General features: G+C 31.6%; 2 protein-coding genes across 2 annotated transcripts; both read left to right on the top strand.

Annotated features, from left to right (window-relative positions):
• The first annotated feature begins 3,260 nt into the window (after positions 1-3,260).
• Positions 3,261-4,976, top strand: NMT1 (myristoyl-CoA:protein N-myristoyltransferase). Its single transcript, XM_020366245.3, has 2 exons — positions 3,261-3,412; positions 3,614-4,976. The coding sequence occupies exon 2, from the start codon at positions 3,638-3,640 to the stop codon at positions 4,949-4,951; it is 1,314 nt and encodes a 437-aa protein (XP_020221834.1). The 5' UTR covers positions 3,261-3,412; positions 3,614-3,637; the 3' UTR covers positions 4,952-4,976.
• Positions 4,977-18,603: 13,627 nt separating this feature from the next.
• Positions 18,604-21,599, top strand: LOC109804538 (peroxidase 59). Its single transcript, XM_020366387.3, has 4 exons — positions 18,604-18,915; positions 19,237-19,422; positions 19,532-19,697; positions 21,020-21,599. Exons 1-4 carry the CDS (start codon positions 18,706-18,708, stop codon positions 21,439-21,441), a joined length of 984 nt encoding a protein of 327 aa, XP_020221976.1. The 5' UTR covers positions 18,604-18,705; the 3' UTR covers positions 21,442-21,599.
• Positions 21,600-22,139: the final 540 nt, after the last annotated feature.

A 22,139-nucleotide genomic window follows, 5' to 3' on the forward strand; every position in this document is an offset into this window, starting at 1 on the left:
CACCCTCTGAACCTTCATGTCGATATACATTATAAGAATAAAGCAATAAAGATTGTCTAAATAAAACATTGATCAAAAGATATAAAAGTTCACAAAATCTAATCACTATCATATCATTATCAATGTCATGAATCATATCCTTAAGTTAAACACCATCAAATTACCTCAATATGCAAGTCCTCACTTGTTTTCCAAGTGATGCCTGACAAAGCAACCATCGTGCTCGATGTCAAACTCATAGAGAGCACATGCTACTCTCTAAAGGTCCTACACCTAGTGAAAAAACAATAAAGAGCTCTTGCGTTGGGTGTGGTCAACCCCATGCCCAATGCATAGGCCACAAAGATCAACATGTGTTCTATGTTGCTCCCATGCCTAATGCTGCCCAAGTGGTGTTTGACGCGATACCAATTTTGTCTATATATGTAGAATATGCGAAAATCGCACAAGACAAACCCAAACATCAAACCTTCCAATCCAATTGGCAAAATCATCAATTTAAACATATTACTACCCAATTATAACACCATTTACTCAAAATCAAAAACAATTGCTCAAACATCATCAATTAATATCTATTTATAACTTACTCTATCAATTTGGGTTTCCTACAAGAACTAAGGGTTCCTCACATGTTTTTATACACATTAATTCATTCATGATTCACATCATACACAATGAAAATATCAACAACAAGGCACAATAGAATCATGTTATCAAGCAATCACTCGAAACATAAGTAAAAGTAAGGGTTTCTAAGATTCCCCGTAGAGCATGGAATACAAACAATGAAATTAGGGACCAATCCCTAGAACAATACTACTCACTTTCTCTTTATCTTGATACACGTTTGAGAAGCATAAATTGAATCAACTAATGGTAACCCTTTCTTAACCCACACTTAATTCCTAGAGTAAAACCCGACCACACTTCCCTTCCCTCATAATTAATTAAAACAAAATACATACAACAATATAATGTAAACTTATATTTTCTCCAAATAATTTATATATTATAATTTCTCAAACCTTCCTCAATTAAATAAAACACTCCATTATTTTATAAAAACCATCAAACAACCTAGGCCAATTTGATGAATTGTTAAGCTTTTAAAACATTTCCAACACACGTCTTCCATATTATTGCAATTCATTAATGTGTTATAGCAACTTTCAAGTCTCGTATGTAGTGCAACAACTCTTGAGTGTTGGAAAATCACATCACAACACGTGCTTAACAGAAGTGTAAGTCTCAAGACACATAACTTATTAAAAAAATCTCCACCCTCGGCACCCTTAAAGTACACTCATAGATTTTAAGATGAATGTGTAGTGTGTTAAGGATACGATGACTACTTACAAGTAGCATTATTGCTACAATGTGGTGGGTTTAGTGTTTGCAAAAGTCATGATGAAATTATAGGGGTGGGCATTGGTCGGGTTTGGGCGAGTTCAAGCCCAAAACACCCAATCCGATGTAAACTGAACATTGGAAAATATAATCTATTTTTGACCGATTAAGCTTTTAGTTTGTAACGGTTCAAGTGATGTCGAATTTGGGTGGTGTCAGGTGGTTTATTTAGATTTTCTATTTTAAAAAAACAAGAAACTTTGCAAATAACCATACTTTCTTAACTAGAGGTCTAGTCCATGGTTGTATGGGTGGAAGAGACCAACCACTCACATAAATAGGCAAAACATTCCAAAGGAGGGAAGACGAAGACAAGGGAGGTCTTAAGTGTGAAATATCACTACCATTGACAATAATGCTTGCCACAAGTCTTCACTATCATTGCTAATGAAGAACGCCATGGAGTCCAATTGGATTCTCCTTCATGAAAAAAGTTACAGACCAAGGCAACAACAACGTGGGTCAGAGAAAAATCTCTTCTTAAGTGAAGAAAATTTGTTGAAGCTTTAAGCTAAAAAAAACTAGACTATATAAACTAAAAACCTAAGACCGTGAGCGTGAGAGAGAAACTTTTTAGCTCTTCGAACAAAATAATAATTATGAGTTGAGAGAGAAACTTTCTAATTTTATGAACAAAGCAATAATTATCTTTGTGAACTGCAATATTTGCATCAGATGTCAACTTGATTCAACTAAATTTAAATACGTCATTTTATAGTTGGTCAAGTGCGGATTTTGATGGAAATTATTTTTATTATTCGTAACTACCCAAGTGTACTCATAGAAAACCATTTTTATTGTATTGTTCTAATCTAATACCAATTAAGTCACTCAAAATAAAAATCTGGGTTGTGATTTCTTCAGGTTGCATTCGGATCGACAATTCTTACCTAGCCATAGATGAAAAGACCATTTTGGATTTATTCATGAAATGAGATTTGATGAGAGTGATGCAAAGGTGACCATTGATTTTGTGAGAGGGCAAAAAATTTACAAGTATGCAATGGAGGGATAAGCAAAAAGCACAAGCTGCATAAATTGTATTTTGAAAAATTATTATATAAAGATTGAAAAAGTCATTCTCTAATTTAAATTACAAAAAATCATTATTATCGGTAACTAACAATGATCAATGGTAGACTAGATGTAAAGGTGGAACAACCTAGAACTAGTCTTAAAGAAAATGTAAAAAGCTAAAAAAAATGAAACATGTTTTTAATTGTATAAATATAGACAAATTTAGTTATTATCTTCTACAAAAAATTTTATTTGTTTTTATTTTTTTGTAAATTTAAATAATTTGTGTCGTCATAAATTAATAGTGTTGTGATGTGAATTTAACCATGCCACGCTAGTATTGAAATAACATGAAATATAACATTTTTATGTGTGTTGCATCATTAGTAATGAATGGTAAAAATTCTTTTTACAATTTAAAAAATTTACAATATTGAAACCAACAAAAATAGAAGATAATAATTAACTAAATTTATTCATATTTGTAAATTTTAAAAATATTTTGTTGCAAATTAAAATAATAATAAATAAATATTTATTATTTACAAATTTTAATTGAAATATAATTTATATGATAAGAAAAATATTTTTTATTAAAAATTTTAATTATACTATAATTTTTATATGCAAAAATTATTTGTTTATTATAATTTTTTTATAAAAAAATATCCCTTGCATTATATAAATTAAAATGCTAGTTCAATAAAAAAGTTAATGATACAAGTAAAAATTAAATTAAATAAAAATTAAAGGAAAAATTTTATAATTTTAATTTTATAAAAATATAATATAACTCAAACAATGAGTCCTTGGTTAACCAACCCATCCTGAGATAGAAGTAAATGATAAAACACTTGTATTGTACCTATATCTTCTACAATGTTTTCCAGCCCCTCTCATTAGAAACCCCATCACATCACATACTTATTTTCGTTATTCCTCCAAGTGAGTCTTATTTCAATCCATCCTCGATCTAAATCACACAGTGAGTCCTTTTTAATTTTATTTATCGTTTTACATTTATAATTTCATTTTGATTTCGCACTAATTCCATTATTTCATGTCCAATTTCCATCAAATCAAGGTTTTCTTGTTTCTTCATTTCAATTTGAATTTGGATACAAAATTTCAAATATTTTTGTCTTTTCATTACCAAGATTTTGATTTTTTTTTATTATTTTCACAGCATTGGATTTGTTTGATAATTGAGATGGGTGACAGCAATGTTCCATCTGAGTCTTTAAAGAAAAAATCAGATCTTATTGATGGAGACTCAACAATTTTTATGGCTAATAATAGTAGCACCTCATTAGAAACCATTGTACAAAGTTTCCAAGATTCAATGTCTCTTGGTAAGAAACACAAGTTTTGGGAAACTCAACCTGTGGGGCAATACAAGGATGTTGGGGACCCTAGTTTACCTGAAGGCCCTATTAAGCCCCCAACACCTTTGTCTAAGGTTAAGCAAGAGCCTTATAACCTTCCTAATGCTTATGAGTGGACAACATGTGACATGGACTCTGAGGAAACTTGTGATGAGGTTTATGTTCTACTCAAGAATAACTATGTCGAGGATGATGAGAACATGTTTAGGTTCAACTATTCCAAAAAGTTTTTGAGTTGGGCATTGCGTGTCCCTGGTTATTACCGGAGTTGGCACATTGGCGTGAGAGCAAAGACATCAAAGAAATTGGTTGCTTTCATTAGTGGCGTCCCCGCTAGGATTACGGTTAGTAAGGATGTTATGAAGATGGCTGAGATCAATTTCTTGTGTGTTCATAAAAAGTTGAGGTCCAAGAGGCTTGCCCCTGTTATGATCAAGGAAATCACTAGGAGGGTTCATTTGGAGAATATTTGGCAAGCAGCCTATACAGCTGGGATTGTTCTTCCAACACCAATCACAAGTTGTCAATATTGGCATCGATCTTTGAATCCTAAGAAGCTAATTGATGTTGGGTTCTCAAGGCTTGGTGCTAGGATGACGATGAGTCGAACTATAAAACTTTACAAATTGCCCAATTCAACGGTTACTCCTGGATTTAGGAAAATGGAGTTACGGGATGTCCCTGCTGTTACTCGACTACTTAGGAACTACTTGAACCAATTTGTTGTTGCACCTGATTTTGATGAAAATGATGTTGAACATTGGCTTCTTCCCAATGAGAATGTGGTGGATAGTTTCTTAGTGGAGAGTCCAAAGACTCATGAGGTCACAGACTTCTGTAGCTTCTATACTCTTCCTTCTTCTATCCTCGGAAATCAAAATCACTCAATTTTGAAAGTTGCTTATTCTTATTATAATGTTTCCACCAAAACTCCACTAGCTCGGTTGATGAATGATGTGCTAATTATGGCAAAACAAAAGGATTTTGATGTTTTCAATGCTTTGGATGTAATGCACAATGAGAATTTCCTTAAAGAGCTCAAGTTTGGTCCTGGAGATGGACAACTTCACTACTACTTGTACAATTATAGGATTCATAATGCCTTGAAACCATCTGAACTTGGGCTTGTTCTTTTGTAGTTGTATGTTATTCAATTTTGGTTTTGTTATATGATTGGAAAAACCATTCATTTGTTTTGTTTTATTTGCTTGTTGTCTGAACATTATTTCTTACTCTTTTAAATATTGGAAATTAACATGTTAGGTCCACAGGGTATATGACAACCTATCTTTTGGAAAACTTAATACAAATATGCTTACATTGCAAAATTCTGAAGTTGTTATACTCATTGCTTTAATTTCCCTTTTCCTCTATTTTCTTTTAAAGTAATTTACATTTACAAAACTAATTTTATTACCTATATATGACACAACTTTATAGAAGCTTTGGACATTAATAAAGAATACTAAAGTCACCTGAACACTTAACTTATCTTTCATATCATATACATGTAACTAAATGATGTTGATGTATTTCACATCAAATCAAATTTTATAACATAAGCATATATATTATTGATTTGGGGAAATCAAATTCATTATAGATTGAAAATATTATACACCAAATAAACTTGGCATTATGAAATTGTTTATCTCCTTATAAGCAATTAGAGCATTGAAACTTTGTAACACTAACATTGTAATATTTTTCCAACCTTAGTCGTGTATAAACATAGTCAAACACATATTTCAAAACATTATTTGAAACAAAAGCATGTGTTAAGATTGTGAAAATATTTTTACTCCTTCTTAGAAAGGCTTGACTTCAATTGAGTAAACTTTAATATTTATATATTCTCAATAAATAAATTATTTTATAAAAGATAGAAGTTTAGAACATGTTCAAGTGAGAATCAAATTAATATTTTCTTACTTATTTTTAAAATAGACAATCTTAACTAAATGATAACTTAAAAGATCAATTTGTAAAAGTTTATTTTTCTAAATAATATCCCATGACAAACGTATAGAAAGTTGAATTCCTTTATGTACATTTCCCGATAGTGGAAAATGAAAGATTCTTGAAAATAAATGAGTTTTAACATTAAAACTTTTTTACTATTTATTATATGCTCTACTAAGAAGACTATTTAACTCCATAACTATCAAGGAAGGTAATTTATTTCATGCTTGTAAATTATAGGGAAGAAAAAGTATTAGAAATCAAGAGAAAATCAGATGATTTGTAAAAATAGTAAAATAAATATTCACAATGATAAATTACAATAACAATTCAAATGTACTTTAGATAAAAGTGAGTTGTCATTCTAAAGAGTAAAAAATGTTTTAGGTAGTTTTGAATAAGTCAAATAATTTCTATCCTTCTAGAAATGGAATCTCAACAAATATGCATGAGTTTGAGTCATTTTTAGTTTGAAATATATGCAAAATGTTATGTACTAGTTGTTTTGTTTAGTCTTTGTATGTCAACACTTCTTAGTACTTTTTCTTTTTGAAATCTTGAAGAAAAGACATGATATATGTGCTGGATGAATCTGTTGTGTAGCTTTTTGTTTATGATCTTTGAGTTTATACATGTTATTAGATCATTAACATGTTTCTAATAGAGTTAGGATTCCATATGTCTTGTAATTTTCAATATTTCGTTGTTTCCTTGATTTTCTTCTATCCAATTTGAATCTAAACTTGGTGAAACTATTTGAAACTCTTGTGGCTGAACCAAAATAGAGAATGAACCAATATTTTTTATGTACAAAAAGTTGAGAAACAATGGGTTAAGCGAAACAAGAGTAGTAGCCTTAATTTCACCAATTTTTAGAGTCTGTTAGTCCCTTAGCCTCAATTAACTTAAGAGAGGGGGGTGAATTAAGTTTTCTAATTTTCCTCATATAAAAAACTTTTCCAATTACTTTTTTATCAATTTATTTCCTTAGACAAATTTGTATGTAAAGAATGAATGATGATGCAAACTACACAATTATAATTAATAACAAGAAATTAAAAGTGTAGGGAAAGAAGAATTGCAAACTTGATTTTATACTAGTTCGGCCAATCCTGCCTACATCCAGTCCTCAAGTCTCCCACTTGAGATTTCCACTACTCTTGTAAACCTTATAAGAATTGAATCCTCCAACACCTCGGAACTCCTTTTCCTTGTGTTGAGATTCAAACACCAACAAGGAGAAAAACCCTTTCTCCTTTACAGATCCAATGATCTATTGAGTTTTTACAAAATGACTCTCTTTGAAGAGTAGATATTACACTTTCATGATCTTGACGAACTCTTTAGAGATTTTGCAAATGACTTTGGCCAAGTAGTTTTTGTAAAATAATTTTCACAATAAAGTTCGTCACATTTCTCTGAAAAATTATAGGTATTTATAGACAATTGTATCTTGAGTTATGTCTTTTCATGAAGAGTTGTAACTCTCTATAATTTTTCAAAAAATAGGCTCTGGTAATCGATTACAGTACTTGGTAATCGATTACAACAGTTTAAGTTCAAAATGTTTGAAACGTTGTATAGTTCAAATTCGAATTTTGAAAATTTCTCTTCTGGTAATCGATTATAGTCAGTGGAAATCGATTACCAGAGAGCATTTTAACATTTTGAAAGGTTTTCTTTCTCTGGTAATCGATTACAGCAAGTGGTAATCGATTACCAGAAACATGTCACTTGTTTTGGCTTATGAAAACTTAAGATATAAAGAGCTTCTATTTTCCAGTTAAAAATATTTTTTTTTAATCTTTTGAATACTTTTGAATACTCTTTTTTCTTTCTTTTCGAACAACTTATTCTTATATTCAAAAGTATTAAGTTTAAGTTTTGTTGAAATTCTTATTTTAATGGCCAAGTCAAATTTGCAAATTCTAAAAGTTCATTTTACATACTAAGCTAAGCAGTCAAGACTTATCTAGTTATTACTTGAGATTTTGCTTCTTGATCAGCTTGCTTTAACTTGACCTTTATTTTCTTCAATGCTTTGGCATCATCAAAACTTTGTGCATATTTTCTTCCACAGAGTCATTTTGGATTATTTATACTTCTAAATTTCTTGCAATTTTGTGTTCTATCTCTTGGAACATTTTATGACTTTAAAATAGTAGCTTAAACAAAATAAAAGAGTCACAAAATAGCTCCAAAATAAAAGAAAAACAAAAGAGTAAAAAAAAAGAGAGAAAAGAACAAAAGGAAAATACAAAAGAAAAAGCACTGGAAAATATTTGTGATAAAATAAAAATGCAAGTGGAGCATTTTGTGAAAACCATTTCAAAAATATGTCACATTTCATTTCATTGTAATTTGCATTTAATTTGGAAGTGGATTTGATTCTTCATTGATTTTGTGATCCAAATATAGAACCTATCCTAGGATTACTCCTTTGTTGTCCTAGCTTCCAAATTTGTGCTTTAGTTGTTTGCTTGTCTATTTCTTTGCTATTCTTTCTAGTTTTTCACATCTTTCTATATTTGAGTTTAACTTTTCTTAATTTTACTTTTGTTGCTTGTCTTGTAAATTTCTTTCTAGTGTGTTTGGTGTACTATTTTTGTGTGAAGGTGAACAAGAACTCTAATGTTAGTGTTTTGATTCTGATTTTAATGCTTAAAGCAAGTCACTTCTTATTATATGATCTTGATTGCAATCATTGTTAGAAAACGTTTTTGTAATCTGAATTGAACCAAACACCTAATGATTCTAAAGACTAGGATAGTTTTACAATCATTAGTTAGAGAAATTCTTGATCGTAATGCAAGAACTCTAAGTTGATACACCAAGGGATCGGGTATTAGGTTAAAGTTCTTAGAATATTTGATTTCAAGGAGTCAGGTCAGATGAGCTTTTGAGAATTCGATAACATTGAAAAATGGATCATATGTATATGAATCATAGGAAAACATCAAAATTAGTAAGGTGAAATCCAATCCTAATGTCTTCTCATTCTAATTTTCTCTTAAGTTTACTCACTTTTAAACATTCTAAGGTCTCATGTAAATTTTATCATATGCAAATGAATATGATCATGTATTTTATATATGACTTTTACACAAATTGTAACTAGGATAGTGTTATTATAAAGTGCCAACAAATCTCTAAGAATGATATCTTGATTGTAATACTTTAGATTTGGTATGATTGTTGAGCTAAGAGGGTACCGGTTTGAAATTTGAGAAAATTTCCTCCATAAATAATTACATGAAAATCACTTTGATTTCAATGTTATTTTTAAAGAATTTTACTAAAAATACTATAAAAATAAGCTACGTTTTTAGCTTACTACAATAACTTTTGTGCCAATGATATGTGAAAAAAATAAAAGAAAATCACCCCATCATGTCTTTAGGTTCAACCATATATATGATAGGATGTGTTTAATTTTTCGTTAGAAAGTTTCAATTAGATGTTGAGTTCAAACACCAATCCATTAGGTTTTGTTCACACACTCCAAAGCATGATTATCTCAATGCTTGAGTCTAGTTAGTGGACTCAATGTTCATCTAAGCTTTCTAATGAAAAATCAAAGACATCTTTAATTACATTTAGACAGCACAAGTTGATATAAGGATAATTAATCCCATTTTTACTAGTGTGTGCATTGGTCGTTTAAAAAAAAGGTTAAAATTCATTATGTTTATGTTAATTATAAAAATGAATTTTATTTTTGTATATGTTAGGTATAAAATTTATTTTGTTTGGATTGTTTTAAAAAAGAAATACATTTTAGACTAAGCATAAAATTTAAAAAAGTTCGGAAAAAGTATTTAACTTTATATTAAAATAATCAATTGTTAATAGGAATATAATGGAAAATAAAAGTTAACTAAAAGTAATTTAATATCTTTTAATCACATGTCTCAATATTTTGTTTTTGATAATTTTTTTATTATTTTAATATGGATAGGCAAACACATATACAAGTTTTTATCCTTAAGAAAAAGTCTTATATTTAAACAATGAGTAAATTATAATACAGACATAATATATATTGTTGACAACCACATAGTATAATACGTATATAAACAATAGGGAACAAACTGAATTTGACCTGAAAGAATCAAGAAAATGTGGAGATTTTTGACGACATTGGAGTGCTTGTTTATTAAATTGACAAGATAAGAATATTTACAACTAGAGAGACATATCGAGATATTTTCAGTTGTGGGGGTAATATTTTATTGAGATAATATTATCATTGGTTTCCACAAATAGTTAGAACCACTAGTACAAAAGAGGTCTTTTACGTCGCATATTTTGAGCCTTTTACGTCGGAAAAGGCTCCGACGTTAATATGGGAGACGTAAATTTACGTCACTTGTTAAAGACGACGTAAATTTACGTCGGAGATTTACCCAGCCCGACGTAAAAAGGGGCCTAAAAAGGGCAAAAACATGCCATAATTTACGTCAGACAAGACCATGTCCGACGTAAATTTACATCGGCTAATGCTAGGAGCGACGTAAATTTACGTCAGACATGGTCTTGTCCGACGTAAATTCTGGCATTTTTTTTAAAACGTTTATTGTTTTTTGATATACCCAACACCTGCATATATATATATAGTCCAGAATATCAAACCTAAACCAGACAGTCCAGAATAGAAATTCAAATTATATTTCAAAATTGAATGACAAAAAGAAAATAATATATAAATCTTAAAAAGCATAAATTATGACAATGTAAATCCTATTATCCTAAAAAAGCTATAAAACATATGTTTGTCAATGCTATCAAACTATAAACATAATATCTAACTAACTAAACTTAGAAATCTAACTATTATATACTTTGAAGAAAAAAAGTTTCTCATTGTTCTCTTATCTTGATCATCTCATCTTCGGGCAATGGAGATGGATCTCGAAAGACCTGAAACATTAATTTAAGTGTGATTAATATGCAATGTTAATTATCGTAAAGGTAAATATACTTAAATTTTGATATGAATTACCTGCCCCCAAGAATCAGTAATACCCGCAGAAACTATGGCTTTCATCCAATACATGATGTAATAGCCACATTCAAACGAGTCTTGTTTCTTATTACACTAAAATGAGAAACAAATAACTATTATTTCCAAAGTCAATAAATTTAAATATTATTTGTTGTATTAATTAATTTGCTAACCTTAGGGTATATGAAGTGCAATGTCTTTGATGATCTGCTTCTTCCACTTAATTACAGTTTTAAAAGATAATGAAAAATTTTAGTTACCCTTGTAATTGGCATTTAATTTCGTGGCTTGGTTTTCGATGTAGTGAACAAAACCACACCACAGTGTATTCCTTATGAATGATTACCATTAACTGTCAATGAGACCTACATTGTATGACAAACAAATTAGGTATAAAATTACCATGATTAAAAAACCAATTAAAAAACTAACTCGTCAATGTATGGAGCCATGTATATATCTCTTCGTGAGTCACTCATCCATGTTTGCATATATTGCTGGATGTGGACCTGAGTGTTTCCTGATTTTTGGATGGATTGAGGCTCAGTAAATCCATATATTTGTGCTTGTGCTTGCTCCACACTCAATTTGTCCATGTACCTAACACAAATAATTATTATAAGTTAAATGTAATTATTGTAAATTTAGACTCATAAAAGAAAATATGACTTACATGGCCCACAGCTGTATGATAGATATATTTAACATGGAGTTTCCCCCAACAATCTCTAATGCATCAGGCAGGGATATGTATAGCGGAACATCAGAGCTATCAACTCCAAAAACTCTAATGTCCCACTGCAATTGAATTGGTTTCTTCTTTAATCGTGGTAATATGGATAGAAGCCTAGATATGGGATCATCCTCAGCTTCTACGATATTAGCATGATCAACATGAGGTTCTCTCATGACCTCCTTACCACGATTGATAAAATCCTAAAGAAATAATCAAAATTAGTTAAACAATAATAGAATTATAAGAATATAAAAGAGTAATAATAGTATTACCTTTGCCCGTGATGAAAGCGGCATGACCAAACACATTGGCCAAGCTAAGAATGTGTCGATTGCCTGCCCCACTAGTTGAACCTCTATATTGGGCAAAGGCACTAGAGCAGCAGCATCTTGAACTTGGTCAACCATAACCTGTGTCCAGTCTGGCTGTAGAGGGACACCATGGATGGTTGAGCCACCCTCAAATACTCGGCCAATAGCCACTAACCGTGGGGGGTCATCCTCAACATATAACTCACACTAGTTTGGTACATCAGTGTGAGTGTGTTCCGCTAAGGGATTTGGAGCAGCGCAACTCCCTTTAGTGCTGACTCGAACACCATCATGAGCAACTGCAGTCTGTTGCTGAGAACGAGAAAAAAGTTCAAACTTTTGTTCAAACTCTTCTCGAATGTTCTTCAATTTCTCTTCAAACTGCATCTCCATTCTCTGCATAGCCTCTTGACTGCAAGAGTCAACAGTGCTCCTCGATGATCTTGCACCAAAGAAATCTCAGTGGCTCCAAGAACCACCAACACCACGCACACAGCCTCTGTGCTCTGGCCTTCCTATGGCTGTTGTGAGGATATCATCCCGACCATGGGAAACAAATGAGCCCTGGGTGGTCGGCTCAACTAAACCCTCCTGCAACATATTAACAATAAGTATACCCTAAACTACACTTATGAATTAAATGAGTTGAAATGAAGAGTCTTAGTTTGTATATTTTTACTTACTATTTTATCAACAACGACCCTTGCAGACTCAGAAGTCATTTGCCCATCTGATTTTGTTCGGGCTGCTATCCACATCTCATGGCGGGGAGGTGACTCCACACGGTCAGCAGACTCAACCCCTGCTGCCTCTGCCCTAGCCTTCTTCATTTTCTTTTTTTTTTAATTCATATCCCCCTCTTGACAATAAATGGGGTGCATCATTCTTGCTCTGTCGTTCTTTGGCAGCTATTCTTTTGGCCTGCAATAATACAAAAAAGAAAATGAGATTAATTAAAATAATGATTATTTGTGTCAATGTAAGAGTTATCAATAACTAACCTGCCAAGAAGAGTCCAATCGAGTGGCACGAAATTGCATCCACTCCTCATTAGTGATCTGGTACTTTAGACAGGGAGTATCATTTTGTCGCTCTCCAAATACATACTCCCGTGTCAAGAAAGTCTTGAAGTCTCTCCACCTGGTGGCAAGGGCAAATAACATCTTCCTCCTTATGACCTCAGTGTTGGGAATGTCAAAATTTTGCTATGAAAATAACAATAATTAATAAATAATGTATTTAAGTTATATAATATTGAAGGGATGTGAAAGTATATACTTGAATATCCTGCCACATGAGGTTCTTGTCAGCCTCCTGAACGTCATCCCATGATGGAATGATAATAGAAACATGTCGTCGAGCTAGGACTCTCAAATAGCTCTTAAACTTGGCAACATTTGGGCCTGACGCCTTGCCGGAACGAGGATCCACCTCAACCGGTGTCCTCTCCTTGGCAATGCGTCCAGCTGTCAACCCAAACAATCGGGTGACAGATCTACCTTCCTTCCACTGCCAGACCCTGAATCCTCCATAATCCTGAAAAAAATTAAACTCTCATTATTAAAACAACGAATTAACTTAATAGATAAATAAAGTAAAAAAGATAATATAGCAACAAAAAAACTAATAAAAAAACAACGAATACAAAAACAGAAACCTATTAGGTTGGAATGTTTTCCCATATTCCTTCATCATGATCACTTCGAATAGCATGTATTTCGTCTACTTCATTGTCCGCAATAGGACCAAATGATTTACTTGAGAAAGACGGTGTCTCATGCATATCTAGAGACTCATCTTCGTGAGTTCCATGCATGGTTCTTCCTTCGAGGACCACTGACCATTTCTCATTACATGGATCCCTGACATAAAAAATTTGTCTTGCTTGATATGCCATAATAAAAGGTTCATCCTTATAACCAACCTTATTCAAATCAACCAAAGTAAATCCTAAATCATCTGTCCGCACACCCGTATTTCCATCAACCCATTTACACTTGAACACAGGCACTCTAACGTAACATAATCAATTTCTCATATGTCTTGTATGACTCCAAAATAACTCATGGATGCTGTAATGGGATTTTTTATCTTTAGAACTAGCAAAGTGCACAGCCTCAGCCTGAATTGTAACCCCACTGTTTTGTACTCTACTTTTGTCATCTTCTGTCTTTGTATAGAAATAATATTTGTTAATGTCATACCCACCAAATGTAATGACATCGTTGTTAGGCCCACGCGCGAGTCTCAAAAGTGTATCAAAAGCATTAACCTCACCGTAAACCTTTTTCTTAAACCAAGCTAAGAAACTCTTGTTATGTTCATTCAATACCCATTTCTCATTCATTCGGGGGTGTGCTATCTTTATTTCATCTATGTGTTCAGATATGTAAGGAATTACTTCATCAGTGTTGTTCAATATGTACAAATGTGCTTGGCCAACTTCTGTTTGACTCACAATTCTAATCTTTAAACTTCGAGTACCCTTACCAAATTGTTTCCCATCATGTCGAGTCTTGGGAATTCCTATTGGTTCTGATTTCGACATGTAGCCTGAACAAAACTCAATGGCTTCTTCTGCAATGTACCTCTCCACAATAGAGGCTTTTGGGCGGTATTTATTCTTGACATATCCTTTTAAGATCTTCATGTATCTCTCAACAGGGTACATCCATCTAAGATAAACCGGGCCACACAATCGAATCTCCCTAACCAAATAAACAATCAAATGCACCATGATATCAAAAAATGAAGGTGGAAAATACATTTCCAATTGACACAAGATTGTGATTGCTTCATTTTCTAACTCATCTAACTTTACAGGGTCAATTACTTTGTTGCAAATGGCATTGAAGAATAAACACAATCGAGTAATAGCAACTCTAACAGAAGATGGTAAAATGTTACGAATAGCCACAGGCAAAAGTTGTTGCATTAAGACATGACAATCGTGAGACTTTAAACCAATTAACTTCAAATCTTGCATAGACACCAGACTTTTAACATTTGAGGAGTACCCTTGTGGAACTTTCACATTGCGTAAGCACTCACAAAAGCTTTTTTTTTCTTTTCTTGATAGAGTATGACAAGCTGGAGGCAAGTAAGTGTGTCTTCCAATAGACTGAGGATGTAACTCAGAACGTATACCCATGTCCACCAAATCTTGTCGTGCTTTCACTTCATCTTTAGTCTTTCCTTTGATGTTTAGCAATGTCCCAATTACACTATCACAAACGTTTTTCTCCACATGCATCACATCTATGCAGTGTCTAACATCTAGCTTGCACCAATAAGGAAGATTAAAGAATATTGATCGTTTCTTCCAGATATTTTTCTCAGTTGACTTCTTTTGCGTCTTTCCGAACACAATGTTAATGTTCTTCACCCGCTGATATACTTCTTCACCATTGCGCGGTGTCGAGGCAATTTCATCCTCCTGACATCCATTGAATGCTTTCTTCAATCTACGGTATGGATGACTACGAACAAGAAACTTACGATGCCTAGTGTACGCAGTATTTTGCCCATGTTTCAATTGGGTATAACTTGTATTTTCTTCACATATAGGACATGCATAATGACCCTTCACACTATACCCACTCAAGTTACCATATGCTGGAAAATCATTTATTGTGCAAAATAACATTGCACGCATGGTAAATTTTTCTTCACGATATGCATCAAAGACCTCCACTCCTGTCTCCCACAACATTTTCAAGTCATCAATCAATGGACTAAGATACACATCTATGTCATTTCTTGGTTGTCGGGGTCCTGATATCATCATAGACAACATAATATATTTTCTCTTCATACATAGCCAAGGAGGCAAATTGTAAATGACCAACAAAACTGGCCATGAACTGTGTTTACTACTTAAGTTTCCATAAGGATTCATGTCATCTGTAGCTAGACCAATTCTCAAGTTTCTTGACTATGCACCAAATTCTGGAAATGTTTCATCAATTATCTTCCATTGCGGAGAATCAGTTGGATGTCGAAGAAAATTGTCACATTTTCTACCATTTTCATGCCATGTGAGGTTTTTTGCATCCTCTTTAATGGCAAACAATCTTTTAAACCTAGGTATTATTGGAAAATACCATAAGACCTTAGCAGGAGGACCCTCTATTTCTTCCTCACCACTATTTCCATCATTTTTCTTTTTGAAACGCGACAATCCACATGTAGGACACACTTTCAGTGTAGCAAAATCATTTGTATACAATATGCAATCATTAGGGCACGCGTGTATCTTCTTATACTGCAAACCCATTGGACATAGTATCTTTTTTGCCTCATAGTTGCGATTAGGTAACGTGTTATCTTCTAGAAGCATCTCCTTCAACAACTCCAACAATTCTGTGAAACTTTTATCAGTCCAGCCATTTCTTGCTTTTAAACTAAACAATCTTAAAGTTGCTGATAATCTTGTAAACATACTGCATCCTGGGTACAATGGTTGCTCAAAATCAGACTTTAAGGTATCATACACATGTGCTCTTTCAAAATTTTCTTCACCAACATCACGTATCATCTCTTCTAAGTTATCGTCCACCCCTTCAAAATTTTCAGTTGTTGACACTGTTGGAATGTCTAATATTTCTCCGTGCCATGTCCATACTGTATAACTCTTCACAATACCATATATAAACAGGTGATCACGTATTTCTCCAACTTCTTGACGTATATGATTCAAACAACGAACACATGGACAATAATATGCCCCTTTGATAGGTTTCCCATTTTCTCTTGCAAATTCCAAGAACTCTTCAATTCCATTTCTGTACTCTTGACTAATGCGACTTGCATTCATCCAACTTCGATTCATTATCTATATATTAACAGTTTAACACAAATTAACTATTCACTCAGTTATTGATAATTTTTCTAACCTAAACTACAACCCTAAAAAATTGATACCAATTTCGAATAAAATCCATAAATATTTCTACTAATACGATGGTAAACTAAAAGTCAATGCCTAAAAAAGTCCATCTTTAATGCATTTGGAACGGCCCGTACTGAAACCAGAATGGTCCGTTCCAGATCAACAATTTACAAAACAAAAAATTTAAGCAGAACGGTCATTCTGCAAGCAGTACAGCCCGTTCTGCTTGCAGAACGGCCCATTCCAGATGAACAAATAACAGAAAATAAAAAAAAAATTGCGTAGAGAACAAAATTACCTCAAACGTGTAATGTGCAGACTGTTAGGGACTTAGAAACGTGCAATGTGGAAACAAAGGCAGTTGGAGACTTAGAGAATATAAGAGAAGAAGAATAGTAGTTTTCGTAAACAATGGGAGGCGCGGGAAGAGAAATGGAACGTTGGAGGTTTTGGGGGGAAATTTACGTCGGACATATGGGGGTCCGACGTAAATTACATAATCTACGTCGGCTACATAGCCGTCTGACGTAAATTGTCTAATTTACGTCGGACCCCCCTATGTCCGACGTAAATTTCCCCCTCTATATTTACTGAACTGCCACCGCATTTTTACAACGTCGGGTGTTCCAGTTTCCGACGTAAATGAGGAGACGTAGTAGCCCCTTTTTCCACTAGTGAACTTGTATTTTAATCATATTATTTAAGTTTTGAATTTTAATTTTAAATATAAATAAATTATATTAAAAAAATCAGAAGAAATTCGTTTATTCTAGGAGTAAGTCTACTTAAACTTATTTCGTTCAATAATTCATATTCTACATCAAATTTCAACGATCCAATCATTGAATTTAAAGTTTTTAATGCATAGATCAAATTTGTAAATTTTTAAAAAATTTAAAAATTATTTGATTCTTCATTTCATTAATTCAAATCAATGTATAAAATAATTTTATGATTATCTATCAATTTGAATTAATGAAATGAAGTATCAAATAATTTTCAATTTTTTTTAAAATTTACAGATTTGATCTATGCATTAAGAACTTTAAGTTTAACGGTTGGATCGTTGAAATTTGATGTAGAACATGAATTATTGAATGAAATAAGTCTAAGTAAACTTAGACTTGGAATAAATGAATTCCTCCTAAAAAAAATACCTAATTTGTGTGTCTCTATGATCTCCGACTTAGATTAATGATTATTTTTAACGGTTGATATTTTATATAATGTCACGATTATTAAAAAGAAAATCTAATTGAGAGAATGAAAATAATGAAACTAAAATAAATTAATAGACAATATTCATAATATAAATTAATTCTTTTGTCACATTTTAAATTATAAAAATAATTTTAATTATAAATATATATTATATTTACAAATGATAAAAATGATTTAAAAAAAAAAAAAAAAGTTAGTGGGTGCAGCTGCCGACTGATCTCGAGTAGATCCGTCCGTGTACAACTACAGTTAATTTGATGGTCCAGCAACCAAGCTACACTATAAACATTTTTAACATTATCAACTTTCTTACCCTCTTATAAAAAATAAAAATAAAACTAAAAAATGCTTATGCCCCACCACGCATGAATAATTATTTAGCATGTCAACCTTGTATTTTGAGTGAGTAGATGTCAAAAAATGAAATAAAATAACAATTATAAATTCCTAATGCGTGCACAACTTCATAGTGCTCCATAGTTGTTGCAAATCGAAATCGATTATGTTTATCTCAACACAAACTTGAATAGGAGGCTTACATTTTTCACAAGTAGAGTACGTGGCATCAATTCATTAACCATTTTCAAATGAACATGTGATCGCTAGTATTCAAACATCTGTCTATCATCTTTTTTCACAATGAAATCATAGTTCGAATACGATAAGTTTGATGCAACCAGCACTAAGCAACATATTGGCTATAAATAGAGCCATTGTTATAGGTGTGTTTGCTACAAACTTTGCGTGTTGATAACAACAAAGTGACAATGAATAGATCCTCTAATGCATATTTTTGGCTTATGAATTTGTTCATTTTGAGTGTGGGTGTAAGGTCCCAATTGACCCCTGATTTTTATAGGACAACATGCCCTGATGTTTTCAGAATAGTTAGGAGAGAGGTACAAAATGCTCTGAGAAATGAGATGCGAATGGGTGCTTCTTTGCTTCGTCTTCACTTCCATGATTGCTTTGTTAATGTAAGTCCATATGGTAGTTATTTACTTAGAATTAATGTGTTCTCTTTTGTTGAACGTTAATTTATCTCAATCTTTTTTATTTATTTTATTATTGAAAAGTAGTTAAGCAACCAATTTTGTATAAACAACATATAAGGAACTTCACATCATTTACTCTAATAGTAAAAAAATTGTAACTTCTATAAACAAAACCGTTGGAGAATTCTTAACTATTTTTTACCTTGTGTAGAAGTTAATTTATCTAACACGAATTGTTTGTTAACTCCTTTTTTTTTTTCCAAAAAGATTATTGTTTATCTAATTAATATATTTGGGCCTCAGGGTTGTGATGGTTCAGTTCTGCTGGATGGAGGCGAAGAAAGTGAGAAATTTGCTACTCCTAACCTGAATTCTGCTAGAGGATTTGAAGTTATAGACAGAATCAAAAGTTCAGTGGAGAGTGCTTGTAATGGAGTTGTGTCCTGTGCTGATATATTAGCCATAGCAGCCAGAGATTCTGTCCTCCTTGTATGTTCAATGCTTAAATATTGATAATTCATAAATCTCCCTATTAATTGGGTTTGTGTTTATTTATGATTTATTTATTTTTACTAAGGTTATTACTCATGTTTTGCAGAGTGGGGGTCCCTTTTGGTATGTTCAGCTAGGACGAAGAGATGGATTAATATCAAACGGGACACTGGCTAATGTTTCAATTCCTTCTCCATTTGACTCACTAGATACCATCGTTTCAAAGTTTAATAACGTTGGCCTCGATCTCAAAGACGTTGTTACTTTGTCAGGTATATAACATCTTCAATAATAATGTTTCGCTCACATGTTATCAGATAATCTTTTTAATAAAAGAAAAGTTAATCATACACCGTGAGTGTAAAATTTTTTATACTATAATCAATTATATATTTTAAATTATTTTATTTTATTTTTATTTTATTAAATAAGCAACTGACATAATATTATTAAAAGATATGATTGATTGCTAATATAAAAATATTTTACACTGATAACTCATTAAAAAAATTCTTGTTTGATCTTTATCATATACAAAAATCTTTTGAATTTGTTACGGTCATAATACTACAAATTAGACCTGAAATACCGATTGCAAACATGTTTAGAAACTCTTTAAAAATATGAATTCCCGTGCTTCATATCACATCTATAAACAAATCATATCTAAGATGTAAAAAATCATACCTGAGATCTAAAATCAAACATGCTTATGATAGAAATATGACAATAATTGTTATGCAAGCCCTAGAAGTGAAATTCTAGTAATTAGTTTGTACCACTTTATATATATATATATATATATATATATATATATATATATATATATATATATCATTTTTACTTCTTTTTTTTATATACTAAACATGTGATCAATTAATATAAGATTATTTTAACTTAACTAGTATTTAATTTTAAGTTTGAGTCTTAAATATGTAATTGTGTTAAATATTCGCATAAATTTTTTTGTCACCCATACATAATGATCCGATTAAAGTAAGATTAACTCCAATGAAATATTCTTGTACTCTATAATTTAATTTTATTTTTACTTTTTATTAATGGTTTTACACTTAATTTCTTGATTTTTATTGAATTTCAGTTAATAAAATCTAATATACACTCTTGTTCTTTATTATAAGATACAATTTAGAAGAAATGATGATCTTTTCTATAAGACATTTTATAATTTTTATAAGACATTAATTTCTTTTTTCATTTTTTACTCATATTAAAGATTATGAGTATGTGTTTCTTATTACTGAATAATGAAAATAAAATTTAAAAAATAAATATTCCTCATTCACCTTTTAAACTCTCTTATCATTTATCAATTATATTAATACAAAAGATATAAACTTTTTAATATCATCCAACCAGCTTAATGATGAGTACTAAAGTGTTACTGTCTAATACCCCATATATATATATATATATATATATATATATATATATATATATATATATATATATATATATATATATATATATATATATATATATAAAAGGAGTTTGTGTATATATTAGGAATGCTTCTAATTCAATGTTACCAATATCCACTTATCTATTTAATAAGTGTAAAACATTTATTTAGGTTCCCACACAATAGGACGAGCAAGGTGCACATTTTTCAGCAACAGATTGTTCAACTTCTCAGGAACCGAGTCACCAGACAGAACAATAGAACCCACTATGCTCACTGAACTGCAAAATTTGTGCCTACAAAACGGTGATGGTAACACAACCACTGTGCTGGACCAAGAGTCAGTGGATCTGTTTGATAACCACTACTTCAAGAACTTGCTCGATGCAAAGGGTGTTCTTAGCTCTGACCAGATTCTCTTTTCCAGTAATAATGCCACAGCAACTACTAAACCTTTGGTCCAATTTTACAGCGTTAATGAGAGAGTTTTCTTCATGGAATTTGCCCATGCCATGATCAAGATGGGGAATATAAATCCTCTAACTGATTCTGAGGGTGAGATTAGGAAGAATTGCAGGGTGATTAATTCTTGAAAATGTGATGAATTAAGACATTGGACAGATAAAAAGTTTAGGAAATAGCTAGGGGAAGCATCTCAAGTCTTTATATGTACATTGAACGGGTTTGAATGTACGTGCTTGATGTGTGTTTGTATTTTACATAAATAAATTTTGAACAAATCTTTTGCTAATTTCTACATTGATTTATTTATCAATTTAATTTAAACTAGCAGAAAAACAAAATATTTCGTACCTCTGTAAAAATAAAATTAATAAATAAATAAATAGACAGTTAATATCTTGGAGTAAGGGGTTAGTATCATTGTTGGACAATTAACTATTTTAAATAGTACATAATATTTTTTTATATGTTAAGTGGTAATGTTAATTTATATTTATAATTGTCGTTCATTTTATATTAATAATATCAACTTTTCTTTAGTCTTTCTTTTAATTATTTTTTGCAATTAATTGTAACATAGTTATTATTATTTAATTATATCAATAATTCTCATTTTTTAATTAACATTTGATCATAAAGTGAATTTGGAGCAAATTAAGCAAGAAAAGAAAGTCTCTTTGAAGACTAACCAATGTCGAGCACCATCCTTCCTACCTACACCCAATGCCAATTAGGTAGGGAGCTCAGATTGACCAGTGTTGAATACCATCTTACTCATGTTCAGTGCAATCTTGGCAAAGAGCCTCTACCTTCCTTGTGTCAAGCATAC

The sequence above is a fragment of the Cajanus cajan genome, chromosome 1 (assembly GCF_000230855.2).
Source record: "Cajanus cajan strain Asha chromosome 1, NIPB_CcT2T_4, whole genome shotgun sequence".
Taxonomy (NCBI): Eukaryota; Viridiplantae; Streptophyta; class Magnoliopsida; order Fabales; family Fabaceae; genus Cajanus; species Cajanus cajan.

Bases quoted from the DNA above. Each gene is read 5' to 3' on its own strand.
- NMT1 (XM_020366245.3), top strand. From the start codon at position 3,638: ATGGGTGACAGCAATGTTCCATCTGAGTCTTTAAAGAAAAAATCAGAT.
- LOC109804538 (XM_020366387.3), top strand. From the start codon at position 18,706: ATGAATAGATCCTCTAATGCATATTTTTGGCTTATGAATTTGTTCATT. The intron at 19,423-19,531 runs GTATGTTCAATG...CATGTTTTGCAG, and splicing joins CCAGAGATTCTGTCCTCCTT to AGTGGGGGTCCCTTTTGGTA. The intron at 19,698-21,019 runs GTATATAACATC...ACATTTATTTAG, and splicing joins AGACGTTGTTACTTTGTCAG to GTTCCCACACAATAGGACGA.